This window comes from Lepidochelys olivacea (assembly GCF_965140295.1).
Source record: "Lepidochelys olivacea isolate rLepOli2 genome assembly, chromosome: 8".
Taxonomy (NCBI): Eukaryota; Metazoa; Chordata; order Testudines; family Cheloniidae; genus Lepidochelys; species Lepidochelys olivacea.
Genome location: NC_140418.1, coordinates 56,864,230 through 56,890,023, shown reverse-complemented (window position 1 = coordinate 56,890,023; position 25,794 = coordinate 56,864,230). Strand labels below are relative to the sequence as shown.

At 40.0% G+C, this 25,794-nt stretch overlaps 1 protein-coding gene across 1 annotated transcript; it reads right to left on the bottom strand.

The window, feature by feature from the left end:
- Positions 1-31: 31 nt before the first annotated feature.
- On the bottom strand, positions 32-17,139 carry PRG4 (proteoglycan 4; the record flags this gene model as incomplete). The annotated part of the gene is made up of 7 exons (XM_084637064.1): positions 32-151; positions 1,409-1,534; positions 1,753-1,947; positions 2,800-2,956; positions 9,599-9,738; positions 12,025-12,108; positions 13,713-17,139. 7 exons carry the CDS (start codon positions 17,137-17,139, stop codon positions 42-44), a joined length of 4,239 nt encoding a protein of 1,412 aa, XP_084493190.1. The 3' UTR covers positions 32-41.
- Between the last annotated feature and the right edge of the window lie 8,655 nt (positions 17,140-25,794).

Here is a 25,794-nt window from a genome sequence, read left to right as displayed (position 1 = left end):
CAAACTCATATTAAAATGGCTTCTTTCTTTAAAATCCGGTCTTACAAATCATTTTTAGGACACTTATACCAGTCCTTGGATACTGTCTGCCTAGTCTGAGAGGTAACTGATCTTGCTATTCTGCTGGCCACATCCACGTTGTAGTATTGATCTGCAATGAGAGAAGTGCAGTTTGAGTGGAAATTAAAATTGTAGATCTAGGAAGTCTTAGTACATAAAAAGCTCTTCGATTAATGTGCTGAGTTGACATCAGATGCCTCTTTCCCTTTTTATTGTCACTTTGGCAGAACTGGTACATTATATCACACTTGGTGCACATGTAGTTGAGAGAGAGGCTTTAATATCAGTTTCCAGACAAAGCATTTCATTCAGACATTTACTCTTTTTAGTCACCCAAAAATGAGTATTGACAGTTATCAATCTTACCCTATAACAGTTACAGCCAGCTAGCGGCTGGAGAACTGTGCCAGTTAGACCAGTCACAGTACCCCATTTTTATAAAAGCAGTTCCCTTTTTAAAAAAATATATTGGCAGCTTTGTCAAGTCTCTTGACAAATACTACTTTGAAGTTTTCACACTGTTCAGAGTTATACTGGAACATATGATCTTTTTTTGAATCTCAAACACAGCTGATTCAAATACACTCAAAAATCCCAGAAGACATTCTTCACAGTTGTAAAATTGTGTGCACTTGAACAGATAGTGTCTTACACAACTGAACATCCCTCAGCTAAAGACTTCAGAGTTAAGGGGAGAAGGTTCTTTGACTCTGCTGTCTCATGCTCAGTTGTATTCTGTGCCAGCACTTCTCTGAAGGGTCTAAAGAGTTTAAGCCTTTTCTTAAAATAAAACTGTAAAAGTGGCACCTTCGTATTCCACAGGTGTGCATTGTCTCACTTATTTCATAGGCGAGATAGGAATTGTCATAGTGGATCAGACCAGTGGTGGTCCTAGTGCAGCATCCAGTGCTTTAGAGGAAGGTGTAACAACAAAATCCTTCACTATGCTGTTACGGGATACTGCCCAAACTGAAGTCAGTGGCAAAACTCCTTCCACTTCAGTAGCGTGAGGATTTCATTTTTGAATGCTTTATCATTACAATGACCACTCCAATAGTCGTTATCCCTATAAATGTCCAATCCTTTTTTAATCCTATCTGCCTGACATCTTGTGGCACTGAGTTCCACAGGCTATTTCTCTGCCGATCATTTTAAGTAGAAACATCCATTTATTTAGGGATTATGGGTGAAGCTTGAGTTATTGCCATTTTTTTTAAGCCTGAACCCTAGTACTTATTAAACTTCATCTTGGCAGTTCTCTTGCAGTGGAAAGGGTAGGTAACTTCACATTTCAGAAACCTACACTTGCATTTGAGTTTTGAGCTAACGTGTTTTAGCTTTAACTTACCTTTAGAGAAAACATAGTAGTCATAGCCATCTGGCCTTTTGTAGTTAGGTATTGATATAGCCGAGTGAACTGTTTTTGGAAATCCTCTCCAGTAAGAGTTTATTTTAACCTCATGATGTAATATTCCTGCCGACAAGAAAATTGCTTTGTTAGGAAAATATATTAAAATATGGGCTGTACAAAGCTATAACTTGGGGAGAGAAGCTGAGAGAGAGAACTGCTGCTAGGATGAAGAGATTTAAAAGCATACATTCAAGAAGTTGAACAGATGACAAATGCTGTTCTTCAGAAATTATTAATTTTAAAAAGAAGATAAAAATAATTTAACATTAAATATAACTGACCAGATGGATTATGGTTGATTCTGAAAGTGTGGTACATGACTGGTGTGCGGTACATGATTGCTGATCCTACTGCACGTTCAAAGCGTCTCCTCTTGATCACAGCTCTGGGTGTATAAGCGGGGTACCTAACATATACTTTCTTTTTGCACTTTTTGGCTGGTTCTTGATTGTAGATATAATGTTGAACGCTGCCACCTGAAGCAGAAGTTTGTTCCAGTTGTGAAAACAGTTGAATCAGAAATGTCATTAGTACCCTAATATGAACTTGCTAGGCTGGGAAGAAAAGAGCACCTTTTAAAATGTGTCCAAAGGCTACTGAGGAAAGTTTCAGCTTGAAATGCCCCAAAATTACATATATAACTTGGAAAAATGATGCTAACAGGACCTAGTCCTAACATTTGTTTACTTCTGTGCGTAGTTCTGTTAAAGTCAATGAGACTATCCATGGTAGTAAGCACTATTCTGAGTAGAGTGAATGGGATCAATCTCCTTGAGAAGAAAAGGAAAAATTGTAGGGCACTAGCCTAATGCTGCAGGCTTATTGCTTGCATAATTCCCATTCCTCCTGGGAGTGGTAGCAAGGGAAAGGATTGCAGGATTGGGTCTATTTTACTTGCCTATCTGTTTTAATCTGAATAGCTCCTTCAAATGTTCCTGTGTAGATGCTATACCATTCAAATAAGATAAATCCAGTGCTTTACAAGGAAAGAAACCATGACTGCGAAACAGTTCCATACATAGATATGTGCTGATTGGTCTATTTCAGGCCTTACCATGCCTCTTAACTTGTCATTGGAATAGTGTTCAAATGATGGTAAAACTCTTCCTCATAACCCTATCCTGAAAAGTATTTAAACTTCCATGATCACTTTGGCATTCAAAGGCTGTATCTGAAGCCTCAGGTTAGCTCAGGATTTTTTGGTGCACTATGTACTGTTGTCATCACTTTTTTGTTGCCAGACATGCAGTCTTAGTTGAAAATGGAGCAGTTTTATTCCCGAAAGAAATAAGCTGAATACTACTTACATCTGTAGACATGAAACATACCTCTCTTGAAAAAATACACAGATTCTGGTCTGTTGTTGTGCTGTGCTACTGAAAGAACTGCTACAATTTTCCCACTTAGTCCTGCAAATCCTTTTGCAATTTGTTTGGGATAGCCCACATCCTTCACATCATTAGTGAAACGCCAGTATTGGGAACCCTGAGGATTTAAACAGAAACTTTTACTTAAGGAGAAAAAAATGTCCATTGCTCATAGGCTTCAATGTAGACTACACAGGTGATTATGAAATCCACATCTAATTACTGCACATTATAAAACTGGCCAAAATAATTACTGGTATATCCATCAAAAATAAAAATGAATGTCGCTTATGTTGAAGAGAGATTACTCTGCAGGCTCCTTAAACCTCCATTAGTGCACAAACCTTTTCACCTACCAGCAGCCACTTTACTTTTGTGATCACTTTAGCTGAGCTAGGGGGAACTCTCTCTAAGTGCTGGGCTTTCCATGTTATACAGCTGCTATTTGACGCTCAAAATCACTTCCACCCAAACTACCAGACTAATCTGTTTGCAAGGGCTGCATATTTTAGTCTGGCATGGTAGGCTGAAAACTGCTTCTAGAGCCTTAGCCTTGGTCTACGCTGGGGGGGGAGGGGGATCGATCTAAGTTACACAACTTCAGCTATGTGACTAATGTAGCTGAAGTCGACGTACTTAGAGCAACTTACCGTGGTGTCTTTGCTGCGGGGAGTCAATTGCTGCTGCTCCCCCATCAACTCTGCCTGCGCCTCTCGTGGCGCTGGAGTACAGGAGTCGACGGGAGAGTGCTTGGGGGTCAATTTATCGCGTCTAGACTAGACTAGATCCGGTGGGTAGGGAAGACATACCCCTAGTAAATATTTATATTACAGTAATGTCTAAAGGCCCCAATCAAGATTAGAACCTTATTGTGCTGGGTATTGTACAAACACAGAAAAAAGGACAATTGCCTCCCTGAAGGGGTTTTGCACTTGTGATGTTAGCTAATTAAAATATGACCATGCAAATCATTGCTGCTACCACTGTTACATAATTGCAACCAGGGTGGATTTGATTTAAATCACTAGTCAGGAAGACCATTTAATCTTGGATTTCTACATAAAAGTGCATTCTTCTTGGTGGTTATAACCTTAATACATATTCTTCACAACTCAGAGATAGATGTAGGTTTCATTTTTAGAAGGCAGACACTGTACACTTTAAGTGATTTATTTTGAAAACTTTTCAGATTAGTTTTACAGCTCTATCAGAAAATGAATGATTGTTTAGTTATTTCATTTACCAAAGGTAATTGAAGCAGATAGTTTACCGCCCAATGACTTCATAAATATGTCCAATTCAACAGGTTAATCATTAATATTTGGAGGATTTTCTTGTCATGCTGTATTAGGAGGAGAACATCACCAGACAGACATTTAAATTGTTTTATTTAACTAAAACGTTATGTATTCTGGATTTTTTTCTTTAACAGCAAACATAATACAGTATTTTAACAAAACAAGCATATGAACATTCAAGTTTTTCTTTGTTGCACTATTTGTATTTTGTACGTATGCCTGTCTTACCCACTGGTAGAGGAACTTCATTAAAATATTCCCAAACTGCTGCCATTATAGGTTTTCCCCTCTAGTGAGAGAATGGTGTGGTAGATCTCAAACCAGTGAAGGCTACACTCAGAAAGACCTCAAGACTTCTGGAATATGCTGCTCAAACAGTTTCACTTTTGTTTCTACTACCTGTCCCTCCCTTCTCACATTTATCTCCAGACGTCTTCTTGTTTAGATCTATTCCTCCCCCAACAATCTTCTATTCATTGAACTTTTTGAAACTTTTCACTTTTAGAGAAAGCTAAGAGATTGACTCGGTGTACACAAATTTACAAAGGGACAATAGGGTTGAGGTCTGTTATTTCTCACCTCTATATATTATTTATTTTAAAACATTTTTGCTGTTAACAAGCATGTTATCTCTGGAGACACAAATCCACAGTTTGAGAACTGCATATCTAAGCATCTCTGATGGTATCCACTAAACTGAACACTGAGTCCCACTGGGTAGATAGAAAGATTAACCTAAATAACCTATACAGAAGCCCCTGGAACTGCATAAGATTGGATCCCTAATCCATGAACTATTGGAACTCATTTACAAAACTTTTCTTCAACATTGCATGAAGACATTGTCTCATACTATAGAATCTCTATTCCATGATGAGATATCTTTGAGCTATAATGTATCTTAATTAAAACTATCTTCAGATAGGTTTTTCCTCAAAAAGCATTTTATTAAAAAATCTGATTTTTTTATTTTTTATTTTTAAATCATTGATTTGTATCCACCCAGATTTCAACAAATCTTATACAAAGTGTGACACATGGCCAGAAAGTGTTACACATCCTGCAGGCTAATTGACCCAGAATCAATCTGTAGAGATGTTACAAATGGTAATTAGGGCCATTTCATGGTAAATAGGCTAGAACTTTGAAATGCAAACCTATATTGTTAGAAGTTAGGGATGATACTAATTGTATGTGTACACTCATAAATGTTAGCCATGTAAACAGACAGCTCCTGTCTCTCACTATATAGCTATTGATTCAGAGATCAAAAGTGAATATTAATATTTAGATTAATCTTGGGTGCAATAATGTCATTGTCTATATGTCTCTTTAAAGTTTTTGATAAAATGCTTAATGGATAAATTATCTTGTGTTAATCCATGTAGTTAATTACCAGTGAGGTTTAGGAAACGGAAGGTTACATCAAAAGCCCATTGTTCACCCAGGACTGTGTGATCAAATGGCTGCTAGAAAACTGTATAAAAGACCTTTGGGTCCCAATCCATTTTATCTCAGCTTTGCTTGAAGCTTCATGCAGGGGAAGCTTAAGCCACAAGGCTGAGATCCCAGTCCTGACTGGACCACCCTGAATATAAATATTGGACTATAACCGATGAACTAATTCTGAAAGAACTCTTTGCAACTACAAAGCTCACCATCTCTGCTATACATTTAATCTCAAGAATTGTACCTATGTCTGTATGTATATTGATCTTTTAACCATTACTCTTTTCTTTTTTAATAAATTTTAGTTTAGTTAAGGATTGGCTGTAAGCGTGTATTTGGGTAAGATCTGAAATATTCATTAACCTGGGAGGTAATGTGTCCGATCCCTTGGGATTGGTAGAACTTTTTTATATGATTAAGATTTTCAGTAATCCTCAACATATATGACTTGGGTGTCTGGGTGGAGGCCAAAGGATGGGTTACTTCAAGGGAAGTGTGGTTTTGGTTTCTGGGTAACCAGTGAGGTATTATAGAATTTGTTTTGTGCTGGCTTGGTAAATCTAAATATTGGAATGTCCACTAACTTTGGGGATTGTCTGCCCCATTCCTTGTAGTTCACCCTAATTGAGTAACCTCGGTTGGCTTCCCTGGGACGCTGGTCACCACATTAAAGGCACAAACAGATGAAGGGATTGGGATATAATATAAAAGCATATGAATACAGTGAAAAATTAGTATAGCTTTGTTAGGTATATGTAATGCAGATTTTCAGGGATGGGGGTGCAATTAAAAACTTTCAGGGATCCTAGAGAGCTTGAGATGGAGAGGAAGAAGATAAGGTGAAAATAGCATTGAGGATTCCCCAACAATGAGTTGAAGAATAAACAATTACATTTTATTAAGTAAGAACTTTGTACAACTAATTTTTGCTCTCTTTCATACAGCATTGTGCCTTCCACCGAAATAAGGGGAGAATGTAGCAATGAGTTCAGATTTTATGTTTAACTCAGTATTTTAAACTACTCCGCTTAAGGAAACAAACACCAATGGTTAGCGTCGCTGTAATCATTAGCCCACTGGAACATGCAGTGCATTTCCAAAAAGGTGCTGGTGGCTGCCAACTGTGCCAGATAAATTACACTTATGATAAAACCATGTGCAGGGTTGGGGGCAGGGTTGGTTCATGGCATTATTAACATTTTCCCTGCTGTACTATTTATGTCCCCCTCCCCTGACTGTTAATGGTGCAGGGGGTCAGAGACTGAAGCACAGCAGCGGCTGCTTTCCCTTCACTTGCATCATAAGGTGACCTGAAAGAGTTCAAGGCCGATCCATGGGCACATCCTATGCCTTCCATTAGAGTTCTGGTCAAAATTGTGTGTGAGAGGAATTTTCCCTCCAAAAAGTTTAATCAAAACTGAAGCTTGTTAGCAGGAAGCTTTGATACCCACAAATGTGGATTTTACTGGGGTAAATTTTTAAATAAGTCTTTATTTCAAATTGACATTTGAAACAGTGAAAAACTTGTTTAGATTTCCATTTTGGTTTTTGGAATAATCTCTCTCCCTTCCTGCCCCTGTCCTCACACTAACATTCCTTCCTTTTGAATTAGTTGAAAAAAGGTGGGGGAGGGATCTTGAAAATCCTTAAATTGAAAATGGGAACCCCAATTTGCTGATTCCAAAAACAAACATTAAGTTAAAATGAAATAAAGCTTTTATTTTTTTGAAGTTTTCTGCTGAAAACCAACATTTTGACCAAACAATTTCAGACCAGACTTTTTCCTTGAATAGCTCATAGGAGAGATTTCAGCTTTCCAACCAGCCCAACCTCTTCTCAGGTCTTAAGTCTGGACCTTTAAAAAGCAGAAATGTAGGAAGAATTAGATAGGTATTCTGCTTTCTCCTCCACTGATTTATTCCCAACTGTGGACCTCATGACTACAGACTCTCAGTCACAGAGGAGCCATTGCTAAATGAAAAATGCCTCTTTAAAAAACAGCATTGTAGGGATCCATCTTTGAAATTTTATATTCATATTTAATCGCCAGCTCAAATTTGCTCATTTGACAAGAAATGTTTTTCTTAACTGCCAGTCCTCTAACCTCATTCTAAGCTATAAAAGTCAAGTGGGGTTTGTGTGTTTTCCTGCTTGTTCATCACCAATAAAAAAAACTTTGGTTCAAATTACACCCTGGCATACACCTGTGCAACCATAGTGCTTTCAAATTATGCTCTGTAACACCTGTGCAACTATATCGGTCAAGTTACTGAGGCTTCACAGAAGGCTGCAGTTTGAACATATTGAACAGTTCTATTGATTCGCAACCCAATTCACTCCCTTAGCTGCATTGGCTCTGCAGTACCTGCAAGATTAAAAAGTAGTGGAATCTTAGGCTTTGTCTACACTGGCAGTGGAACGACAAAACTTTTATTCAGAGGTGATAATCCCCACCCCCGAAAGACAGAAGTTTTGCCAATGACAAGCGCCTGTGTGAACAGCTCTTTGTTGGTGGGAGCACTCTCCTGCTTATGGAGCTAACTCATTGGGGGTGCAAGTTTTTTGTCATCAGGAAAGCCGGCTGACAAACAGAGGCTACACTGCACCTGTGTTGCTAAAAGTTGTGCAGTGTAGACACAGCCTTAGTTTTGTTACTGCAGTAAACAGAAGATTCAAAATACAAATGTGCCAATTTGTTGAGTAAGAAGCTTCTGTTCATAGTACAGTCATGCTTACTCTTTCTACTTGCTTTGTAGGAATTTCTTGCCCTCCAGTGGGAATTGCATCAAACAACACTGAGTACTTTGACACTCCTTTCCTGTTAGGAGCAGTTTAAAAGTACCAAGACTGCACTTTACATAGTTGTGCTTGTTACACAGCAGATGGCTTAAAGAGCAGGCATCCCCCACCCATATCCATTGTTTGTTCACATATAACCAGTACTTAAAGTGGTCTGAAATCACACCCACCCCCATCAATTAATTCTTCCCCCAACCCTCCCATCAATCCTGAGATTCTTCTCCTCCACCACCCCTCCCCAACTCCCAGGCCTGGGCCTGTAGCAGGATCCCTTCTTTCACCTTCCCAGGCCCAGTGTTGCTGGAGGGGCATAACAGAGGAGCCATCTTTCCCTTGGTCATAGGAAGTGAGGAGGTGCCTTGAGCTGCTGGGCTCTTTCTGGTTGCCTTTCTCTTCTGTGAAAGTTGGTGTGAAGAGCTCTGCCAGGCTGCTGTACTTCAGCAGTCAGACAGGCAGGCAAGAGGAGAAAGCAGCCATTCTCCAAGGGTTTTTCCTCTGGTGGTACCAAAAATGTGCACACCTCAGCAACCTTCTTAGAAATTCTCTTTCCCGGCTCTGTGGCCCAGTGCACTTTAAGGACTGTATATAACCTACAAATCATAGAAAGAGCACTGAATTCTCTGCCACAAAGAGGTTTTTTGTCTTGTCATAGTATCTGGGATCATTCTGCCTGTTGCAGGTTCTTACCTCAGATATAAAATGTGGCAATAGAAAAGGAAACCCTGTTAAGGCATCAGTGGGAGCCTGACTGTCACAGCCCCCACACAGCTGCAGCTTGTTAATTCTAGTATATTCTTGCCATGGTTTTGGTAGTCAGTTTTATATCTATACAATGAGTGTTTGAGCACAGAAAAGGATCCACCCTGACAACTCTGAGGACTGATATTCTCTGGCTATAGAATGCATACAATACAGGCCACAGCAGCGAAAGCTACCCTCTGTGGGCTCACCAGCATCCTCTCCAACTGCCTTAGAAGGGTTAGTTCAGTCTGCATGTCCCTTCCGTCCTTGACCTTTTTCATGAGAATGCCAACAGGGATACTCGTTAAGGCAAACTGGGCAATTAGACTGGTGTGTTGTCAGCTGAGCTCATGAACCTTTTTCTTTACTATTACCTTTTGCTATACAGCCCTTCATTGTTTTTTTCATTTGAAGAGGTGTCTGTGAAGTTAAATCTTTTAAAACACTCAAACTAAGAAAGATAAATTCCCTACCTTAAAGAAGAAAGTTTTGCCATCACAGTTGCATCTGGAAAAGACAGTATCAATGGGGGATGGAATACCCCACCCCTCAGTGATTTTACGAGGGGACGCTGTTGGCTGCCTAGATGAATCCAGCAGCCAGTAGTAATGACCTGCAAAATAAAAAAATAGCACTAGCCCTGAAAACCCTCACTGACATGCACCATTTTGCCCCTACATAACCTTTATTTTTTTAAAAATAATAGTACAGAAAATGCCACATATAGAAGAATTCTAAATAGTAGAAGCAAGGATCACAGAGCCACCCTCTTCTCTTTGAAATGTCATAACAGCCTCTCCAAGTGTTGACTCCTGCAAGGCTGAGTGCCCAAGGTAACAGAGGTGGCTCAGCACCTAGCAGGATCAGACCCTCCATATAATTACAGTGCCTGGAGCCCAGAAGCATCTGCTGGAAAAGTAACATTCAGCAAGCTTGCGGGAGGAGGAGGACACAGGAAATCTGCCTAATCTGAGAGCAGCAAAGTCTGTGCAGTGCTGCTGGGACAGAAAAGAGGAGGGAGAGTTTGACTGACTTGACAGAACAGCCAACCACAACCCCAGAATATCCTTTCTGTGGCTGGGATCACCTAGCCACATGCATGAAGACTGCACAGACAAACTGTTTGGGGAAAGGGCTAGATGGTGCAAAGCCCCTTTGTAACTCTGCATGGACTAAGAGACATGCAATCTGCATTGGCTTCCCAGAAAGAGGAACCGAGCCATCTTGCAGTACCCAGCTTCACAGGGAGGCTGTATCCCAAGCTAGCTGTCCCCAAACAGCTGAAGTACACAAGGCTTTGAGTGGGGAGAAGAGCCAGCCCTTCCCTTCACCCCTCACACTTGTCAAGCTACACATTACGATCAGCAAGGAACTCTCAGTTTCCACTATTCAGCAGGGGAGGCCTAATTCCCCACCTGCCCTATTAGGCCTCATCAAGGCACCTGGCTTTGAGCAACCTAAGTCTTGGCTCCCGCCAGAAGGTGAACTGTCTACACTGCAATGAGATAACACCACAACAGTGACTACTGTCTATGCTACATGTACAAAAGGAATCAGTGAGTGAAGGCCTAGTCTGGAGCAGTCTTTTGTGCTTCATGGCCAGTCAGGCTCATGTGAGGTCAATAGTTTGTGTTGGTGACACCAAGCACCCAGATAGTAGTAAGCAGAGGTTCATTCCAAGGGCTATGGTAGATTCCTGGCCTGCTCTCAGTTTTTATTATTATGTTCTGTTTGTGGGACGCTAGTCACATTTAATTATTAGAGGAGATATGATTGTTTTGAGGGGTAGAGTGTCTAATTATTGCTGTAGAGTTATTTATTTGGATATTAATTGCCTTTGATTTCTATGCCTTTCTATCTCTGGCTCCTATCTATATCCCTTATTTTAACTCTACCTTTTTCTCTATTAATTTCTTAAAGTCATCTGGTCCTTGCTTCCTATAAAGTTTTACTAGTTGTTAATGGGGCTGTATGTTCATGTATTCATCAAACACTAAAAGCAGGCAGAGTTAACAAATTAGAGAAGGGAGCAGCAGTGGGAGTGGAGAAGTTATTAGTGGAGGATGGAAATTGGGAAGGGTGAGGGTGAAGGCATGAATTGGAGATCTGGGGGACCTGCAAAGAGAAATTTCCATGGCTTTTCTGCAGCCCATATCCTACTTAGCACAATAAAACTAACTTGTGTGGTTGTCCCCAAAGTTATGCATCATTATCCCAGCTCCCATTCAGTACAGTAATGCCTATGTGTGTTTATTTTGTTAAGCAGTTTATTTTTTACACTGATGCCAGAGCTGGTATTACAGGTAGTCTGCAGACTCAGGTAGACATTCCTGTATCAGGCTTTGTCTTACGCTACAGGGGACATTCGATCTAAGCTACACAATTTGAGTTACACGAATAGCGTAACTCATATCGACGTAGCTTAGATCTACTTACCGTGGGGTCCACACTACACTATGTTAGTGGGAGTTGCTCTGCCGTCGACTCCCCCTACTCTTCTCGATCCGGTGGAGTACAGGAGTCTACGGGAGAGCGATCTGCAGTCGATTGCTGCTTGTCGATCCCTCAGTAAGTGTAGACAAGCCCTCAGTTACATTTGGAAGGTTTACCACTATAAGGGCTAGATAATTTTTTGAATGAAATCTTAGATTCTGGAGCATAAACATTGCAATAATTTAACAATAATGTGCCATATGCACCAAAATAAGTGTCTGGTAATTACGTTATAATGGGTCCCTGTCTGTAACACATGAAATGAAATGAACCTCTGGAAGTTGAACTTAAATGGACAATAGCCCAAATATATATTATCTGGTCATTAGGAAAGGCCAAAAAGTAAGTACTTAATTAAAACATAAGTGAAGGCATGAAAATGACAAAAATCCAGTAGACAACTCACCTCGGAATACAGCTAATGTTCCATTTGGTAAAGCAACAATTCCATCTGCTGGCTTTCCGTTACACAAATTCTTAGCTTGTTCATCTGGTACAAAATAATTAGTTTTTTATTTAAATGAAGTTGAAGCTCAAAGAATAGTTTAAAATGCCATAGGATTGTCAGGTAAGATAAACCTCTTATTAATGGAACAGACTCTTAGTTTCATTATTTATTGGAGTGTGCATAGGGAAACCTATACCGTATATTCATCAACTTATTACATTATAAAAAGGCATAAAAGTAAAACTTTGAATAAGAATGCTACAGACAAGCACCATTCCTTCTTCTTGTTTGGGACTATTCAGGAACCAGAGTTCTGATTCCTATATTTATGTTACAAATAATAGCAATTATTCATTTGAGATATGTTCTCCAAAGTTTTAACCTTGATATTTATTACCAAAGAATATAAAGTCTGATACTTTTATAGCAATCTATAGTTTTCTTTTGTTAATATTTGGAGTACCTGCATTTCAGAAAAAAATTTGGGTAGAATTGTAAGTATACCATAATAAATAACCAAATGAATTAGCTCTCACATAAAACTCATATTTAATTCTGCATCCATTTCCTGCCTGTTTAGTGGATTTCTCTTCTTTGTTTAAACACTATCTTTAAAAACAATGCCTATTTGAAAAAGTCTAAAAGGACTGAAATATTGTGCATTGGGTAAATGGATTTAGGTCAGATAGGAACTGACTCAAATTGTTGTCCAGAAATCTCTTATAGAAATTTGAAAAAAGAATTTACCTCTTCTGTTTTGTTTTTAATCAGCTTCTCACAGTTCTCTGTACTCTGGGTTTTACCTGGGAAACTGAAAAACTGCAGGAAATTTTCAATCCTTCATAGTATATTTGCGCTGTCTCAAACCAAGAGGTTCTGAAAATATTTTTCTTGACTCCTCATTCATTCATATAGAGCAGATATAGATTTAGGTGCAGATCCTCAAACGTATTTAGGCATCTAGCTCCCATTGATTTCAACTCTCCATTGGCTTGCACCTCATGCCGTCATTCACACCAATGAAAAGTGGATGCAAAACCACATCAGAATTCTCCATTCATAAGTGTGAATGAAACAGATACCATGCAGTGTTTCCTGTAGCTCTTTTTTTTCTTAAGGATGAGTATATGTGTAGTTTAAGTTATGTAATCATGAGTATTCACCCATCCTTTTAGTATTTAAAAAATATTAGGTCTAGTGGTACCTAGTTGTAGCAAAATATTCAGGAATATGTGAATCTGAAAACTGTTAAAGGAAAATAATAGTGCTAAAATTTTAATTAAAATATAGTGGATAGTAAGGGCAAGAACAATATTGCAGCTGGAAAGTGTCCTGGGGGCTGGGGGATGTCTTGTTTTTTATTGGGGGTATCTGTGCAAAATGGCTGCCAAATTAGGTCACATGACTAATAATTGAACTCTAGCCAATGATTTGCTGGAATACTTTCATGAGACTTGGAAATCTCTCTCTAGCCTTATTCCTTGGCCCTGTTTTGATTTATATGTTCCCTGGTACTTACAGTCAAAGTTCCAAGTAATCTCTTCAGAAACACATGGTTCCTGAAATGGAGACATGCTCTGGCTATCTGAGAAATTTAGTTTGTTCATCCCTATAAATATAAATGTTACAATTATAAAGAAATATACCTCTGTAAAATACACTTGTGTTGATCTTGTCCTGTAGTTTGGAGTCTGTGTGTATAGCGGGGCTTCTTTCAGGAGCTTTAGTTGAATAAGATATTGATGAGTATGTTTTAGTGGGGAAATGTGTGACTTCTCTTCTTTCTTCAGTCCTTGAGGTTATGAATCCGCTTGGCAAGGTGGAGGTATGATGCATATCCTTCTCAGCTGTAAAGGTTGATGACACTATTGTATGTTTTACTGAAGTATTTGTGTTCATTGCTATTGGACTTTCCTTGGTAATCTCTTTATCTGAAACAAGATCAATGCTGGTATTAGTTGTAATACCATGTGACGTTGTTTCTTGTTTTTGAGGGATAGCTGAATTAGATTTTGATGTTGTCCATGTTATTTTCATAATGGTCTCCAACCTTTTGTTTTCATCATTGTCATTAGGATTAGGTGTACCTCTCAGTGGAGCAATAGAAGTTGTGAATGAGATTGCTGGGTAGTCTATAGAGTTAACTTGTTTGGAAGAGGTAGGATTTTGATTGGGTCCTTCAGAGGGAACAGGAGTTTCTTTAGGGTTTTCTGTGTTTCTGAGAGGGAAATTACTTTCTGGAAGAGTGATTGGAATAATTGTAGTGGGACTTGAATGATCTCTATGTTTCTCCTGCTCAGGAGTGACTGGATGGGTAGCTGGTTTCTGAGCCAAAGAAGGGCTGATGGGAATCTTGGAAGTTTGTAATTTTTCAGTTGGAAACTGTGTTGTATTTTTCTGGTTGGTAGTATCTCTAGTGTATGTATTTTCAGAGGTGTCTTTGGTTACAGTAGTCTCCTTGGAAATGGAAGTTGCTGTAGATCTTTTAGTAACCATAGAAGTTTCTTTTGTGGTTTCAAAATGGACTTTTGTTTCAGTGAGGTCTTTAGGTTGAGAGGTAGTAAGGTTTATGGGTTGAGTAGCAGTAATTTGTATCACAGACTTAGTGTTTTTTTCAGGTTCAATGGTGGGTTTGGCAGTGGCTTTTACTGGTGGGATTTGAGTGACAGTGGTACCAGGTTTATCTTCTGTTGGTGACACAGGTCTTTCCTGGGAGCCTTTAGCTGTAGTGGACACCTCTTCAGAGACCGTCAGTGTTTCTCTAGTGACAGTACTGGCAGTTGTGTCTATTTTACCTGTTGTAGTTGCCTGTTTATCATCAGAAGCTTTTTCTTTTTTATCCACTGTAGCTGTCTCTTCGGTAGCAGTTGTTACCTCTTTTTTATTGGTAGTAGAGGTGTCTCTAGTGACAGCATCTTTTTTATTTGCCATAGTTGGCTCTCTGGTAACAGCGGTTATCTCTCTATTATTAACTACAGTTATCTCTTTATCAGCAGCAGTTATTTCTGTTGTATCGCTTGTAGTTGTCTCTTGGAGAACAGTACTTATCTCTTTGTTTTCATTCATAGTTTTCTCTTTGGCTGCAGTAGTCATGCCCTTTGAGTCCTCTGTAGTTCTCTCTTTGATAACAGTGGTTAACTCTTTTTTCTCTTCAGTTGTTGTTTCTTCGGTAGCTGTAGTTTTCTGTCTGTTATCTACAGTCTCTTCTTTATATGCAGTTGTCAATTCTAGAGCCACAGTTGTTACTTCAGCAGCAGTAGGTGTCTGTTTAGTGGTAGTTTGTGTCTTTTTAGCTGTTGCTGTTGTGTCCAGTTTAGCTGTTGTCGTTACAGATTTTTTAGCTGTAGTAGTTGTTACTATTTTAGCTTTAGTTGTTACAGTCTCTCTGTGTGCAGTAGTTGTGGCTTTATCTGTTGTCATTATATTGACTTCAGCTATAGTAATGCCTTTTTTATCTGCTGTTTTGTCTTTTTCATCTGTTGTCATTACAGTCTCCTTGTCCACAGTAGTTGTGTCCTTTTTACCTGTGGTGGCTAGAGTATCTTTAGTTTCTGTAGTTGTGTCTGTTTGAGGTGCTCTTGTTACAGTCTCCCTAGCTGCTGCAGTTGTGGCTGTTTTAGCTGATGTTACAATCTCTTTGTATGCAGTAGTTGTGTCTTTTTTAGTTGTTAAGTCTTTTTCATCTGGACTCAATATAATCTCTTCACCTACTGTAGTTGTGTCTTTTTTAGCTACTGATGTTACAGTGTCTTTAGCTGCAGCAGTTGTGGCTGTTTTAGCTGTCGTTGTTACAGTCTCTCTCTCTGCAGTAATTGTGTCTTTTTTATCTTTTGTGTCTCTTTCAGCTGTAGTCATCACAATCTCTGTGTCCATGGTCGTTGTATCTTTTTTACCTGTGGTGGTTTTGTCTCTTTCATCTGTTGGCAAGTTTTCTTTGTCCACAGTAGTTGTATCCTTTTTGCCTGCTGCTGTTACAGTGTCTTTAATTTCTGTAGTTGTGTCTGTTCCAGGTGCTCTTGTTACAGACTTCCTCGCTGCAGTAGTTGTGTCCTTTTTAGTTGTTAAGTGTTTTTCATCTGGAGTCAGTATAATCTCGTCATTTGCTGTGGTTGTGTCTTTTTTATCTGTTGTTTTTACAGTGTCTTTAGCTGCAGCTGTGCCTGTTTTAGCTGTTACAGTCTCTCTCTCGGCAATAGTTGTGACTTCTTTATCTGTTGTGGTTATTGTTTCTCTAGCTGTTGTAGTTGTTGTGTCTTTCTTTTCTGTTGTTGTTACAGTCTCTTTGCCCAGAGTAGTTAGGTCTCTTTCATGTGTTGTCATTACAGTATCTTTAGCTACAGGAGTTGTGTCTTTTCTGCGTATTGTTTTATCTGTTGTTGTTCTGCCTTGCTTTTCTGTTGTTGTTATAGTCTCTTTACCTGCAGTAGTCATATCATTGTTATCTGTTGTTGTCTTCTCTGTGACTACCGTGGGTGTGACTCTTTTACCTGTTGTCATTGCCATTTTAGCAGCACTAGTTCTGTCACTTTTAGCTGTTGTTGCTTTCCTAGCTTCAGTAGTCATCTCTGTTTTAGCTGTTGTTACCTCCATAGCTACAGTAGTTGTGGTACTTCTATCTGTTGGCTCTTCAGCTGGTTTTGAAGTGTATTTCTTAGAAGTTGTTGTTGTCTCTATCACTACAGTAGTTTTTTCTCTCTGAGCTGCGGTCATCCCTTTAGCTGTAGTAGTTGTGGCATTTTTCATAGATGTAGTACTTTTGTCTTTCGCTTTAGTGACATGAGTTGCATTAGTTAATGCTGAAATCTTAGCCATACTTGTAGTAGCAGGTTGCATGTTGGTCTTCGGACTTACTGTCTTTGTAGTATTCATTTTGAAGGGCATAGTAACTTTATCTGGCTGGGAGGCAGGGCTCTGGCTAAAACGTTCCTCTGACAAAGGAGCTGCTGTTGTACCTTTATTTCCTTGTCTTGAAATTTTTCTGTCAGGATGCTTTGCAGTAGGAGCTGGCCTGGTACCCACATTGTCCAATCCACTGCCAATCTCCTCAGAAATCTCTCTTATTTCATCAGACATAGCAGTCCTGGATGAAGTTCTTCTGTTTTTTGAGTCTTGCTCTACAAGAAGTGCACATCAAATTAAAGCACCACTTTTTATTTTCTCATGTTTATGCATCATTCTAGCATTAGTTCTTTTGGATTTAACACAGTAACCACTCATGATTTTTTTTTGTAAACACAGTTGGAAATAGTTGCAACTCTTGTGACTTGGAACAATACCTTTTTCAATTCTTTTTCTGTCGGTTGCACTGGTTTAACTTAAATTGGTTTATAACCCTATGTGGTTGATACAAAACTTTGTGGATATCTTATTTCAATTTAAACCTGGCTTTTATCGGTTTAGCTTAATTCATCACGAGATAAGGAATCAAGTTAAGGTAAATCGATAAAAGCCAGGTTTAAACTGTGTTAAGACTGTCCATGCAAGAGTTTACATTGGTCTAACTAAATTGGTTTAAAATCACACCTTTAGTTAAGTAAGTGCACCTTTGAAAATAGAAAGGCCTAAGTTATTTTAATGATCGCAGACTTATGTCATCTACATTTTTATGTCCTTATGAAACTATCCTACTATTGTGACATGCAGTGATGCACTATGTTTTGGCTCTTCCTATGTCAGTTGGTTCTCTACCTGTAATAACAAACCGTGTGAGGAAATGGGAGGTCTTTCTACGGTTGCCAACTTCCTAACTACACAAAACTTCCTAACTTCCTGACTACACCCTTGTCCTGCTCCTTCTTTGAGACCTCGCCCCGCTCACTCCATACCGCCCCGTTGCTGGCTCTCCCCCACCCTCACTCACTCGCTCATTTTCACTGAGCTGGGGAGGGACCCTTTTCACCCAGGCATTCCAGTGGAGACAGGTTAGATTTTTTTACCTCTTCTAGTTGTTAAATACACAAATGGTAAATGTAGATGGTGCTGGGCTGGAAAATGGATGTGTTCTAGGAAACCCCAGCTTGTGGTCTCAGGGGGTTAATGACATATTGTACTTGTAATATAAAAGTTAAGAGAGTCCAAAGGAGCCTTATGTATTTCATGGCCAACCTTAGCACTGGGCCAAATATGCTCTCACACAGGCCCCAGCAATTCTGAGAGCAATACTGTGTCGGCAATTCTATCCTGTTTGTACCTGCAGTCAACCCCAGCATGAGAGCCTTCCAGGGGCGTGACCTTCCTCAGTCAGGGTAGCAAACACTCCAAACCACTCCCACCTGACAAACCCACTCACATCCTTCTTCAGAAAAGAGATTTCAATGTGCTACACTGTCACTATCTAATCTCCCTCCTACCAAAGTTCAACACGGGTTACCTAAGCCTGCCTAGTGACTTACTATGTACAGGGCTCTGCAAAATTTTGAGTTGACTCTGGTTATATGTAGTTCTGATAGGCTTTATATTTATTTATTTATTTATTTATTTTGGTTCAGCTGCTTTATTATATATGAAGTAGATTGTTTTCCATTTTTAAAAAAGGAGATAGGGCTATTGGTGCACACTGAAGATCTGAAAAGGAAGAGATACTGCATTGGCTAAAGGCAGATTTCTGCACACTGCTTAGGATATTCCGATTCTTCCATGGAAATATATTAAATTTGGTCTCTTTCTGTGTGAACATTAAACGGTGGCTCTGCTCTGCCATTTCTACAGGGTCACTTTCCAATGTGGGGTTCTATGTTTATTGTCCCTTAATGAGTTCTGTATCAAATGTTCTCAGCTTACAAGTAAAATTAGGTAAGTTGCCTGCCTTCCAGACCTGAAAACTAAGCCTAGGCTCTGACATTCAAGCTAGGTACGTTGCCAGTAATGAAGATTCAACCTGAACATGCATTGTTTTGTACTGTATTGCACATACTGTATTGCATAAAAGCCATTCCCATAACTGACCTTCTGTCCCTTATGCCAACAGCAAATCTGCTCAGAAGCTGCTTCACCATATACTACTGTTCATGTGTAATGGGCCAAATTTTCAAAACATATTCACCAAAAGTGTATGTGTATGAGTTGAACCTGATACACACACAAATATGGGACAGGTATGGTTCACTGATGCATTCATTCATGTGCTTCCAATACACTAACCTTTGAAAATCTTTGCCTTACATGTCCTCTCTAAGGTTGTGATCTGGCAAGCTGTTCCAAATACCTGTACAGAGCCCCATGGACCTCAGTGGAGCTCCATGTGGGTTTAAAGAATTGAATCCGATGTTAAGAGGAGAGTTTGTGGTAAACCCTTAAGAATTCCTTCAACACAGAAAGACAAGCATGCACTGCTAAACAGCAGCTTCTATTATACCACTGCGTATTTAAATTTCATTTCTGCATTAGGCTATTTGATCACAATCCATACCTTTCATGGTATCCTTCACTTTTCTATTGTTTTTGTTTTTAATTTTATTTATTTGGTTTTTTTCACTGGGATTTCTTGATGAAGACTTTGTTTTCCGAATTGTTGTGGATGACAACAAGGAAGACGATGAGGAAGAAGATTTTTGTTTCTCAGATTCCGAATGTTCTGTAGCCAAGTAAAATAATTGGTGAAAACAGAAAGTCATGCAAAATAAGATGTGTAAGAAGCTAATGTACAGTTTACAACAAAATTGCTCTCAAAAAGATAAAGATTTGGAGTAAATAAGATGAAGGTGTCATTTGAAATTTTTTGCCTCCTTAACCAGCAATGAATGGAAGCAACCCTCAGCAGGTAGTAGCAGTGCTGCCAAATCTTGTGATCATATTGCATGAAAATATGACCCCATGGCAGCCTCCTTTAATATGGAAGACTAATTTTAGAGCAAAAAGTTCTGTTAGAACGCTCATACATTTTCCCCATTTCATGTGTGTGGCTGAGCTGCTGGCTACTGTCTGTAAAGGCAGTGACAGATCAGCTGTAAAGAGGTTTAAAATCAGAAAAAGCTCAGAATTCTAACAGAGGGTGTACAGGACCTGCAGAATAGATAAAAAGGGAAAGTCCTAAGACTTCAAATTCAGACTTTCTGCCTTTGGAGAAAAAAAAATGGGGACATGAGAAAGATATAGGGCCTGATCCTCCTCTAAGTCACACCAGTGGAGTTACTTCTGATTTATTCTGTGAGAGGAGAATCAGGCCTATAATATTTGTCAACCAATAACTTGTTTTTTCAGACTATATGTTAAAAGGGGGTCATTTGAAAAACTTGGCCTTTATTTTTTTAATCATATTTAAACATACATTTATCCCTATCCTCTGATTTTAGAATTGTTTGTAATATACACCTCTGAGATAGAAGTGGTACATAACCAGAAACCCCATGGAGCTAAAGGCATTTCAAAGCAGTCTCTCCTACCTGAGAAAAATTGGCTTAGAAGTTTTTTGTAAGTTTTACTGGAGATATTTAAAACTAATAAACAGGAAAACACTCTAGTACAGGGGGTTTCAATCTTTCTCATATAGTGGACCACTTCATAAAATTTAGGATCCCTGGGAGGATCTGCTCCCCTCTGAATCTCCTAATCCTTACTGCACACCTTCCCTGTCATTATCATAATGCTTGGTTACCTGACAAGTATTAATAGGAGAATAGTAAGGAGACAAAAGGAATTTTAGCTCACTTTACTGCAACTGTATGGTGACATCTTGGTTACATTTCCTCCCATTTTGTATCGTGTGGTTTATTTCCTCTCCATGAACTTAGATCAAAATCTTCTCGCCTTACTCTTTGTTAGTAGTCCCATTAACTTTAGTCAGATTATACTTACATATCTAAATTGATCAGGAATTGGCCTTAAGTGTATAAATGCCTAATATTTCATTGTATCTTATCTCCAAAATATTTTTCAGTTTTGTTCTGTCCTTCTATATGTTTTGCTTCAATGTTGGTGTTATCCACTATCCAACTTAAATTTAGACACCTATTTCCCCCAAAACCTGGCAGACATGCGGTGCTGACAGACAGAACAGTGCTCATTTAGCTTCTCAAAAAAGCCACCGGAAATCTTGAGATCTGGGCTATTGCTAACAGCAAGCATTGCAGCTTAACGAGTGTTAGACAACACTGTGACAGATCTGTCTCTCTGTAGACCGCCTGGAAGTGCTCTACTGACCACTGTCTGAGAAATGCTGCACTTGTAAATGTACTGTCGAAACAATACTGTACTGGCAAAGCATTGCGGACTAGGTCTTTCTCCTGTTTAATGTCTGCAATATACAGTAAATGGATTTGGATCCTTGTTAAAGGTTCTCACTGTCTTTTAAAAAGTTAAAATGAATGTAATTTCTTTAGCTTTGATCCACTGTATCATCTCTTTATGGGAAATTATTGCAAACTCCACTTTGCAGGAGTTTTAAAGGTTTATCTGTTAAAACGCACATACATTTGCCATGATTGACCCCTGGTGTTACTATTGTAGTGAATAGAGTTACATCACATTTGAATTTGTCCCGGTCAGTATAAGCATATGAACTTCAAGGTCAGCCTATAATCTAACAAGTTATGATATAATATAACAACACTAGAAAAAAAGGTGTTTTGCACTTTCCACAAAGAAAGACTAAGTTATGGGTATTTTCTGAAATTTTATGCAGCCTGGCTTAACTGAAGCATCAGACCCTTACTGTGTAAATTTCCCTCTCAGCGCTGTCCACACACTGCTGTCCTGCTACTGTGCTTCTGTTTTTACAGTCCTGGACTCTTCCTGAAATTGCCAATTGTGCATATAATGATTATTGAGATGTGGATGAAAATCCACTAGGGACTGAAGAGAGATCACCACACTTTTCTAACATTTATATTAGCTAGGATAGAGCTTAGAAACCATTAAGATCTTCTCTGAGAAGTAGATGATGTAATAAGCTTTTATTAACAAGTTTGGTAGCTGTCTGGTAACATCTCATATTAGCTTTCTACATCCAGAACAGTGTTATGACCTTTAGTATGCATTCAGGCAATGCCCAGTTCCATCGCATTTGTATTCTTTCCTACCTTCCATAACTTCATGGGATTGTACTACTTTCTTTGGCTGCTTCTTTGAATTTTTAGATGAGCGTTTGGCTGTTGTTTTGGTGACCAAAGGAGCTGTTCTGGATGATGGTTTTGTAGTAAGTGCTGAAGCCAAGAAAAATACTGTGTGTTAATGGAAGTTCCATTCTCATTCAGCATCAGGCATATAATCATTAGCAAATGACATGGAACAGTTGTGACATTTCCATTATAAGCCTAATTTTGCTCCACTCCCTCTATTCCCCCAAACTTTTACAAAAAAACCACACACACACACACACAAGTTCACTTTCAGTCTGAAGCTTCTCATGCTTAATCTAAGGCCAGAGAAGTCCTTTTTTTCTGAAAGATTGAGATCAGTTGAACACTTTTTATTGATGGGATTATTTGGGGGGGAGGGGAGTTTTCGCTTTTTAAAATTTTGTTTAACTTTTATGTCCACTTACTCTAGCTAAAATTTGTCTTGGGCTACAAACTTCGAACATGTTTTTGGCATTGGTCCTCCATGAGAACTAGTCAGAGGGTTATCTTTTGATAGGCCCTAAACATTTTTTAGTTATTTAGTTCATTCTCCATACATATGACAATTTCCGGGGGAGGCGGCCTTCAAGAATTAATAATTCCTTGAGAGACAGTAGACATGGAGCAAGGGGGCAAAGTCCAGATATTAGGTTAGTCCCCTTAGATTCAGTTTTGAGGGTTCAGATATATTGTCACTGAAATCTCATGAGATTTCAGCTGTGTTCAAACCAGCACCAGAAAATAATTTGGGATCTAGCAGTGAATCTAAACTGCAGATGTGATTTTTGGATCAGGGAGTGAGACAAATAGCAAAGGTTCAGGTAGTAGCCAATTAATTGTCCAGCCATGCCAGAAGAAAGACAGGAGGCAACGGAGGTAGTTTCCCTAGGCTGCAACTTTATTCACTTAAAGTATCTGGCAACAAATTGTACAGTGCAGGTCATTATCCTTTTCTTAATAATTTCCACATAATCCCCAGCCATGTCACAGCTATCCTGCTGCTGGGATTCTACCACCCTCTCTTTATATGAGGTGAAAAGGGGCTATAAAAGCAGAGGAGTTGGCTCACCATTGCTCCAGATGTAGGAGCATCAAACCTCCCTTACTCGACTCTCTTAAGGGATGCTTTCCTTCAAATCCTTTCCCAATCCATTTTATTCGATAACTGTATCCCTTCCATACCAAGTACCTGTCCTGGACATCTACCACAAGTTTTACATACTAAGTTGCAACATTATAATTAGGGCTTTGTGTTTGTCACTAGGCCTTCTGCAGTGGCCAGTATGGATGGCCCAGGAGCCTCCTGAGCAGCTCGGGCAGTCCTGGGCTAGTCGCACCAGCTCCTGCTGTGGCAGTCTCCCTCTCCCCCTCCCCCTGCCCCCGCAGCAGCAGTAGTTTGGGTGTGGGGAGGGGCTGTGGTTTCAGGTGCAGGCCTGTGCTTATCTGGGGAGAGGGGCCTCCCCAGAAAGGCGACAGGAACTCCCTTCCCTCAGCTCCTAGTGCCACGTGCTGCCTCCGTCTGCAGGCACCGCCCCCGCAGCTCCCATTGGGGCAGAACAGAGGCAGCACGTGGAGCTAGGAGCTGGAGGTTGCTGCTTCCCAGGAGCCAGGTAGGGGGTCTGCCCCAGCCCCACCAACACTCCCCCAGCACCCGCAGTGCTCTCCAGGGCCACAGAACCCTGCGCACCCTCGAGCACCCCCAGCAACCATCGGCCTTCCTGCCCCCCAAGTTTTAGTCAGGGGTATATAATAAAAGTCATGGACAGATCATGGGCCGTGAACTTTTGTTTACTGCCCATGACATTTACAAAAAATACCTGTGACTAAAACGTAGCCTTATAACCTACTCCACCCCGGTGGGCCCCAGACCTCCTGTGGGGAAGGTGGAAAAAACCACCCTGCCTTGGCCAATCTGGCAAAGAGAGAAAAATTCCTTCCCAGCTCCCCAAGGAAATGGTCAACTAGTGTAATTCCCACAGTCCGTCAAGAGGAAGCCTGGTCCTTTTGCCAGGTTCATAGGTGGGAGGGTGGGTAAAAGATGGCTTCACTGGCTATAAATGTGCACACTTATGCACCACTCTGCTGGTCAGCAGGAAAGGCAGTGCAGTGACCTTCTCTTGACATCAACCCAGCTGCCTCCTGGCTATCCTGTAACCTTTCCCCCACCCATTGAAGGGGAGCCCTTATAAGAGCCCATGTAAATTTCATGAGCTCAGAAAAATTTATAAGCTTTTTTTGTTGCAATCAAAGATGCCTATAAATATCACAAGAGAAATAAATGTGCTTTATACATTTTTAACTATTAGAACTTTCATGTGATCAGCCTTACACTCATTCAGTATTACCTTGCTTCCCAAGTAGTCCCATGGAAACCGGTGGGGCTAGTGACATGTTAAGCTAGTATTCAAGGTGAATAAGAGTGGCAGAATAGAACCCATAATTTATATTGAGGAATGTATGCAATTATGAATGAAAATGCTTTAGGGCCTGGATCAACTCCTAGTGAAATCAGCAAAAGTTGGATCAGGTCCACGGGGGTGACTTTTCATGAAAACAAATAAAGAGGAGGATGTAGGACAAAAAATTACCTTTAGAAACACAAACTTTCTTGTGGCTGGACTTTACAAAAACTAGACAAGCCATTTACAACACACACTTTGCTTCTCTACAAAAGACAAAGGATACTAAACTATCTAAACTACTACATGCCACAAGGGGCCACAACAGTGGTTCCCTTAACCCACCCAGCAATATTGTTAATCTATCCAAGTATACTCTTAGCCCAGCAGAAGAATCTGTCCTATCTCAGGGCCTCTCCTTCTGCCCCTCCACCCCCACGAACATGATACAGTTCTGTGGTGACCTAGAATCCTATTTTCGACGTCTCTGACTCAAGGAATATTTCCAACACACCTCTGAACAACATACTAACTCACAGAGACCTTCCTACCAAGACTACAAAAAGAGGGATTCTGGGTGGACTCCTCCTGAAGATCAAAACAACAGACTGGACTTCTACATAGAGTGCTTCCGCCAACGTGCATGGGCTGAAATTGTGGAAAAGCAGCATCACTTGCCCCATAACCTTAGCCGTGCAGAACACAATGTCATCCACACCCTCAGAAACAACTCTGACATCATAATCGAAAAGGCTGACAAAGGAGGTGCTGTTGTCATCATGAATAGGTCGGAATATGAACAAGAGGCTGCTCGGCAGCTCTCCAACACCACTTTCTGCAAGCCATTACTCACTGAGGGTTAACAAAAGAAACTACAGTATTTGCTCAAGAAACTCGCTGAAAAAGCACAAGAACAAATCCACACAGACACACCCCTGGAACCCTGACAAGGGGTATTCTATCTGCTACCCAAGATCCATAAACCTGGAAATCCTGGACGCCCCATCATCTTAGGCATTGGCACTATGACAGCAGGATTGTCTGGCTATGTAGACTCCCTCCTCAGGCCCTATGCTACCAGCACTCCCAGCTATCTTCGAGACACCACTTACTTCCTGAGGAAACTACAATCCATCGGTGATCTTCCTGAAAACACCATCCTAGCCACTATGGATGTAGAAGCCCTCTACACCAACATTCCGCACAAAGATGGACTACAAGCCATCAGGAACAGTATCCCCAATAATGTCACAGCAAACCTGGTGGCTGAACTT